General features: G+C 33.5%; 1 protein-coding gene across 1 annotated transcript; it reads left to right on the forward strand.

The window, feature by feature from the left end:
* On the forward strand, window positions 1–1677 carry LOC111388812 (DELLA protein RGL2-like). The gene has a single exon (XM_023013622.1). It carries the CDS (start codon window positions 1–3, stop codon window positions 1675–1677), a length of 1677 nt encoding a protein of 558 aa, XP_022869390.1.
* Window positions 1678–8435: the final 6758 nt, after the last annotated feature.

Raw genomic sequence — 8435 nt, forward strand, 5'->3', positions numbered from 1 at the left:
ATGGCGAAATCATTCAGTGATACTCCAGATGATTGTGATCCCCTTATCGGGTTTGAAAAAGAGGCAGCAGTTACCAAGAGTCAACAAGATCCATTGTTTGATATGGAAGATTGTGAATTTATGGATTTGTTTTCTTCTATTTATGGCTCTTGTCAAGAGAATACCATGGAGGAGAAATCTGAATTGTTCCAAAATCAACAACCAGATAATTGTAAGCAGAATGACCACATGATCATGCCCTTTGAAGTTCAATCACAAGTTTCTGAACTTGGCAAATCCCTTAAGGATAAGGCATTATCATTTTCCTCAGCAGCAGTAGAGCTTGAGTCCCATTACGAAAGGGGTCTCAAAAAAACAAATGAAGAGACTTTCAATAATTTGAGAAGTGAGAATAATGTAGTTGGCCAGAAATTAACAATGGAGGAAATTCTTAGGGTGGCTGGAGAAAGGTTTATCCAATTTTCCATCAACAAAGAAGATGGTATTTCCACGTTTATCCACCCTTACGGCTCTTCTCTCTTAGGCCTTTCCATAGACGAAGCAAGGGATGTAGAACTTGTATATCTTCTCCTTATAGCTATAGAAAATGTGGGCTGTCAACATTTTGACTTTGCAAGTAAAATGATTACTCGTTGCCTCTTGATGGCGTCTGATTCAGGCACTCCAATCCAGCGCATTGCCTATTATTTTGCAATAGCTATTCGAGAGAGAATGCATAGAGAAACTGGGAGAATCATGACTGAGAAAACAAAGCAACCAATGAACCCTGTAAAGAGCCATGCTTTGGAAACGAACATAACATTCTTGGCATCCCACAAAGAACTGCCCTTCACGCAAGTGATGCAATTTGCTGTAATACAAAGCATAATTGAAAATGTGAGAACAGATAGCAAGATCCATTTGATTGATCTTCAAATAAGGAGTGGAATTCAATGGACAGCCCTGATGCAAGGACTTTCAGAACAGCATAAGCACCCGATCAAGCATCTTAAAATAACTGCAGTTGGAACAACCGATCAACATTATATTGAAGGAACTGGCCAGAGACTGCTGAGCTTTGCCGAGTCCTTGAATTTGCCTTTCTCATTCAAGGCTGTATATGTTACAGACATGAGAAACTTCAAGGAAGATCTCTTAAATGTTGAAGCTGGTGAAACTGTGGTTGTTTACTCCTTTTTGATGTTGAGGTCAATGGTATCAAGACTCGATTGCATAGAAAATGTAATGGAAGCAATAAGAAAGCTTAGGCCTGTCCTAATGGTAGTAATTGAAGTAGAGGCAAATCACAATTCCCCGTCATTTGTGGATCGCTTTGTTGAGGCACTCTTGTTTTATAGTGCTTATTTTGATTGCTTGGAAGATTGCTTCGAGCGAAGCAGTCAGTACAGAATGACTCTTGAAGGGATTTATTTCAATCAAGGGATTCTGAACACAGTTGCAACCGAGGGTCAGGAAAGAACCACTCGAAATGTAAAAATTGATGTGTGGAGGGCATTTTTTGAAAGATTTAGAATGATAGAAATTGAACTCAGCGAGTCATCTTGGTATCAAGCTAATTTAGTTCTCAGCCGGTTTGTATATGGAAGCTCCTGCACACTTGAACATAATGGGAAGGGAATGATTGTTGGATGGAAAGGAACACCAATCCATTCCCTAACCTCTTGGAAATTCGCATAGAATAAGTGCTGAAGAAGAAATATATGATTGAGGAAAAATAATATTAGTGAAGGTAGTCAAAGGATGCTTAGCCGTTCAATTTATTATTTTGCCTTAATTCGGTGGTAGCAGGTAAAAATCTCTTTTGTTCCTTTGGCCCTTATAGCTTTGTCAATACGTCCAATATGTCTAAATTACTCAACAAAGTTGAAGTGAAAGTATACTGACAGAAAACATTATTGTTTACAAAAGATGGGAATGTATACAAAACAGCTGTCTGCCATCGTTTTCATAGTAATTTAATTTACATCCTGGTGTATTTAAGTATTTCTGAATGAACTTCTCAAAATTTGTCACAATAATGGATTCACAGTTGTAGCTTGTCCTTTCATATATTATATTCTCAAACCTTACATCTTATTATTGTGGAAATCTTCCATTTCTAATTAAGGAAAACCATCTGTGTGGCCTAAATCTTTCATTAATCAATGATTTGCATTTCCAATAATAAGTCTGGCCAATTTAGAAGTTGCTGTGAATGGTCCAAAATGCCTACAATTACAGAAAAGAATCGGTGATGGATCGAGCTTATAAAAGAAATATTGTTTGGGTCCCTAATGCTATTTCGTCTATTCGTTTATAGGGCCAAGTATTTGAACATTGAAATGGTTTGGCCCAATTGACTGATCGTTTAGCCAATGCAAAAGATGAACATTTTGGATATTTTGTGGCCCAAGCCAAATTTATGATTATCAAATAATTAAATGGAATACTTAACATCTATTATGAATAGTTTTATATATTTCTGTGGATGATGAACTTCAACATGATGGCTTGAGCAATAAGTTCACTTTTGGGCCTTGCACTTTCCAAATTTGCACAAATAATCCAAAACTTTCGTTGCAAACATTGTGTTGTTATTGTGCCACTTTACTTGTATATTGCCCATTGATATATGCAATTCATGTAAGAACAAATTTTAGAATAAACTAAATGTCTAGTGATCCATATACTTTTTAGTAATTAGAGATTAGCCACATCTTTAATTATGCAAAGTGTATATGTTAAGTTTTTTTAGGATCACATATGGGAAAGTGACATTTATTGTAATTGATCATATTTTATATAATAATTTTATCTCACGGGAATTTTATTATATTTGTATGATTAATTAGGGTAAAATATCAAATTATAATTCTTAATTTACCCACAAGAATTGAGAAAAGGAACATAATTTGATAGTCTTATCGTAAAGATAGGTGAATTTAATTGAATTGAAACTTTAGCCCACAGGCAAGTTTTATGTCAGTAAATTCATAATTTCTGGAACATAATTTACATTGGTAAAACATGATATGAACTTATTGATCTCAAATTTATGTAATATAAGCATGTATATTTAATTTTTTACAGTCATGCAATCTGCAAATTTTTCTGATATCAATGTAACATTCTCGAACTGAGAGGGGACAACTATAAGATGTGGAAGGAGAGAATTCTCCTTCATTTAGGGTGAATGAACATTGATTATGCTATCAGGAGGGACAAACCAACTATTATTACAACCAGTACTCCAGAAGAAAGGACTATTTATGAACAATGAGAGAGATCTTATTCCCTTAGTGTGATGTTCATAAAGACCAAAATCTCTGCAGGTATCCGAGGTTCCGTGGATCGGCATGACAATGCCAAGGCATTACTGAAGGCTATTGATGAACAATTTGTGACTTCAGATAAAGCACTGTTAGCACCCTGATAATGAAATTTTCATCCTTAAGGCTCATCTATGTGAGAGGTGTGCGTGAGCACATCATGCAGACGAGGGACATTGCGGCTCAGTTGAAAATTTTGGAGGTTAAAATGTCTGATTCCTTCCTTGTGTACTACATACTGAACACTCTTCCGCAGTAATATGGACCCTTCAAAATCTCTTATAACACGTATAAGGACAAATAGTCAATCAATGAACTTCGACCATGTGTGTTCAAGAGGAAGGAAGGCTGACTATAGAAATGGGTGAGAATGCATCATTGCTAACACGTGAAAGGGACCAAAACCAAGGGAAGAATCAAATCCAAGCCAAACAAAAAGGGGAAGGTAAAATACCATCCCAAGGTGAAATCAAGAAAAAAAAAGTGTTTCCGTAAAAAGAAGGGACACATGAAGAAAGATTGCACCAAATTTCAGAAATAGCTTGAGAATAAAGGTAAATCAATCTCTCTTGTTTGTTATGAATCTAATATTGTTGATTTTAATCATAATATATGGTGGATTGATTCTTATGCTACAATCCATACTTCAAATACCTTGCAAGGTATGTGAAACCTAAGGAAACTAGTGGGAAGTGAGCAAAGCATCTTATCAGAAAACAAGGGTTCACATGAGGAGGCTATTGGAACATGCAATTTAGTTTTAAATAATGAGTATGTTTTAGAATTGAAAAGGACCTTTTATGGTCCAAATTTTTCTAGAAATTTAATTTCAGTTTCAAGACTTGTACTTTTGGGATATTCTCTTACTTTTTCAGATACATCTTTTATTTTGTTTTATAAATCTGATCTTGTTGAGAATGATATTTTGTCTGATGGTCTTTTCTCTATTAATTTACAACATAGTACTGCTAATAATGTTATACATGTTCACATTGGTAATAAACGTTGTATTATGAATGAAAAATCCTCTACATTGTGGCATAGGATATTGGGACATATCTCCATATATAGAATTAAGAGATTAGTAAATGACGGAGTACTTATTACTTTAGCTTTTGCTGATTTTGAAGCTTGTGTGGACTGTATTAAGGGAAAGCAGACCAACAAGTCAAAGAAATTTGCCAAGAGGAGTACAGATATATTGGAGATCATACATTCAGATATCTGTTGTCCAGATATGGACGCTCATGGTCCAAAATACTTCATCTCCTTTATAGATGATTATTCATGATACATGTATCTTTATTACTTCATAACAAGAGCGAAGCATTGGATGCCTTCTAGGTTTTTAAGGCAGAAGTAGAGAAACAATGCAGTAAACAAATAAAGACCGTGAGAACAAATAGAGATGGAGAATATTATGGTAGATATACTGAGAATGGAAAAGCACCTGGTCTATTTGCGAAGTTTCTTGAAGAGAATGGGATAGTTGCCTAATACACTATGCCTAGTTCTCCATACCAAACTGGTGTGTCAGAAAGAAGAAATTGAACATTATTGGACATAGTGCGAAGTATGTTTAGCAGTTCCAAGCTTCCTAAATCCTTGTGGACTGAAGTTGGTCAATTATTGATATTCCATCAAAATCAACAAGCTTCGATCTTTGTTCATCGTGCATTTTTGCTTCATGTTGCATCAAAGTTCTCTTGTAATAATCAAGAGGGACAAATTCGTATATCAAACATCACACACACACACACACACACACATATATATATATCAAAATCGTGAATTTTTATATTAATCGAACAATTAAGGTCACAGACTGAAGACAATCATTGCATTAGTTCAATTGCTTTTGGTAAAATTTTAGAAATTTAGTATTGAATTGCTATTCAGGTCGTTGAATTAGATCTCAAGAGGCGTCATAATCACAATTGATAGGTGTTAAATTTATATTGTTTCTATATCTTACTACATGATAGTTATTTGAAGCTGTGACTTGAACAATTTGTGTCACATACTAAAGACCATTGTCGCATTAGATCAGAACATTTTGACAAATTTGCAAATTAGCGGTATTGAATTGCTTTTTAGATCTTTGAAATAGATCTCAGAGGCGACGTAGTCACAATTGTTTGGTGTTAAATATATATATTGTGTATGCATCTTATTGCATGATATTTATATATAGAATAGAGGTGATTTGTTTTAATTGTGATTAAAATAATTCCATTGAGTTCATATAAGAGATCAATATGTATATTTTGTTGTTACACCGAAGTAAACTGATTAAAAAACAAAAAAAAAATGATGTAAATAACTATGAAGTAAACTGAGAATTCATTGTGACCATTGTGAAAGTATAGTTATTTGATGATCTCTTTATTAATTCATGGAGCGATTACAAAAGAACTTTGGTATAGCATGTAACATTATGTAGATATTTATTAAAAAAATTTGTGACCAGAATGACATCATTATTTGATTTGAATAGTACCAAAAAGTTATCCACAACTGATATTATGTGACATTAACATTACAATACGATTCTGTAATGGAATCAGGAATGTGTGAACTAATTGTAGCAATATGTGATGAATTCAAAATATAATGTGACCTGTGAAGAATGATCGATGGAGCAAATGTGACCTGAATGACATCATTAAATGATTTTAACAGTACCATGTGGCGAATTGAGAATGTAATGTGACCTATGAAGAATGATCTATGAAGCATATGTGAGTTGAATAACATAATTATATAATCCAAACAATACAAATGTGTGGCCTGTGACTAATACTATGTGATCTAAACATTACAACATGGGTATTGTGGTGTAATTATAAATTTGTCATAGAACTTATTGTTACACATAGGTCCCAAACACGAATTTCCCGCACAACTCCTTTGTACACAAGGTCACAACTCATTTGAATACAAGGTCACATAGGTCACAAACATATATATTGTGCAAAACACAAGATACATTCATTGTACATCACGTAATTGTGTGTTCGTCATATAACTATTATTACACAAAATGTCAATTCGCCATTATAAAATTAGGTCACATACACTAAATATGGTCATTACATTTAAATTTTTAAAAGTATAAAAAAAAGTCATTAACAACTTGCCCATCAAATAGAACATCCATACAAAGTTAGAAACTCTGTTTTATAACCTTTAAAAGGAAGTAGTTCATCAACTCCCTTTTAGGCTAATAAAAATTTAGGGTTTCTTATTAATTAGTTGGATCAACATCCATTATAGAACAATCAAACGTGCACCAATGCAGTCTATTCATCTTAGACTGTCTAAAAATATTATAATCAAGATTAGAACTTATCAAGGCTAAACCCTTTTATGGTTTTCAGTTTTCAAACCGTATTGTGCATTCAAAATCTAGTGGATTCAATCAGATTACTTTGGAGAATTCGGATCCCATTATTTCAAATGTTTGATGAGCAAGATAATTTTCCGCCCAAAGCCAACGTGTGGCGGATCATGAAACACATCCTACTCGAGAATGCCAAAGAAAGAATTTGTATTAGAGTTTATAAGTTTTGTAGCCAGTGAATCATCATACAAGTGTGATAAGGAGAATCAGAAAATGGTGATTGAAGATAACGTTTGTTGGGCTTTGAGTTCATTAGGGTGTGATAACTTCTCTGACGGTTATGCTAAGGTACAAGTTCAGGGAGCTTCCACAGCCCTTGTCAAGAATTCAACTGACTCATGAATGAACCGTTGATGGTATTTTTAAAGGTAACTTTTTGTATTTTTCATTTATGAATCTGTCCTTTTCTTGTACTTTTCGCCTTTTCAGGATCAAAGGTAACTGTATACCTTATAACATCAACAGTTATGTTGCTCATATATAATTTTCCTACAATTTTTCAAGCTTGGCTTGGATTGCAATATTAGCTGGGAAAGTCGGATCACGTCAGATGAACTACTAAGGGAAATAAGACAAATTTGAGGGCTCTACAATTTCTCGAGGAGTTCTTGAAGGAGAGAGAGGATGAATCTGCTACTCTTGCCGTCATACTGAAAGGAATAACTTTGTAAATTTTATTTCATCATCGATTATATGAGTTGAAAAACTGTAATTAAACTAGATCCTCCTTCTCTCAATCTATACTAGCTCCTTTTCCTTTTACTCAAAAGTCAATCTAGAATGTGAACTATCTCTTATTTTAAGCTTTACATCTAGTGTCTACTGACTCTCAATCACTCTGAATGCCTATCTTCAAGAATTTTGGGCTTATTTTATGATTATCAATTGAAAAATAAATCTATGATTAAATCTTTAGAAAAAGAGGGAAAATTTTTGTATCTTCAGCCATGCCTCTTAAACAAAAACCACTTTCAGGTTCAACTCCATAACTAGAGCATTATTCTCTTTGTAATTTGTATAAAAAATTATACAAATTACTTTTCACTATTTCTGTGTCAATCCATTGAAATTATAAATTTTAATATAAGCCAAAACGTTAGCATCAGACAACGTTCTTGTATGTGTTTAGTCTACGTTCTCAAATTGACGACATTGTTTACAGTTAAGGAAGATTGGCATTTCTAGCAACCATATTTCCAGCCCTATGAAAGTTCATCCTCTATTTTTTTGCTGCTGATTAAGACTATTGAATCTCCAATTATTATTCTTTGTGGATTTTTTGTTTTTTTCCATGGATTGCTCTTGTTTTTCATATTACCACTTTCACGTGGATTCTTTCACATTGTTTAACTTGAATTAAGTTGTGGATCATCCTCGTAATTAACCTAGGGTTTATACAACTTCAGACCACTTCTTCAAAATGTTGGAGGAATTGCAAATTATGGACAGTGGTAACCATAATTAAAATGGTTGAAATATATATCTCTGCCAAGAGTAATGCTACTTCTCTTCTTTCTTTTCTATCACTTTCTTTCTTTTTCACATTATTAATCTGTACATGATTATGTATAAATAGAATTACTCTTCTTCTAATGAACAACATCTATTCATTTCTTTTAATAAAAGGTTTGGAAAATCAATTTCAAACTATTTAGTGTGGAGACATTAAACTACGTGCTTGTTTGAAAAATTTGCTAAAATTTTATCAACTTTTGAATTGATCA

Source organism: Olea europaea, unplaced genomic scaffold (genome assembly GCF_002742605.1).
Source record: "Olea europaea var. sylvestris unplaced genomic scaffold, O_europaea_v1 scaffold529, whole genome shotgun sequence".
NCBI classification, from domain to species: domain Eukaryota; kingdom Viridiplantae; phylum Streptophyta; class Magnoliopsida; order Lamiales; family Oleaceae; genus Olea; species Olea europaea.

Excerpts from the sequence above, each read along its gene's own strand:
- LOC111388812 (XM_023013622.1), top strand. The coding sequence starts at position 1 with ATGGCGAAATCATTCAGTGATACTCCAGATGATTGTGATCCCCTTATC.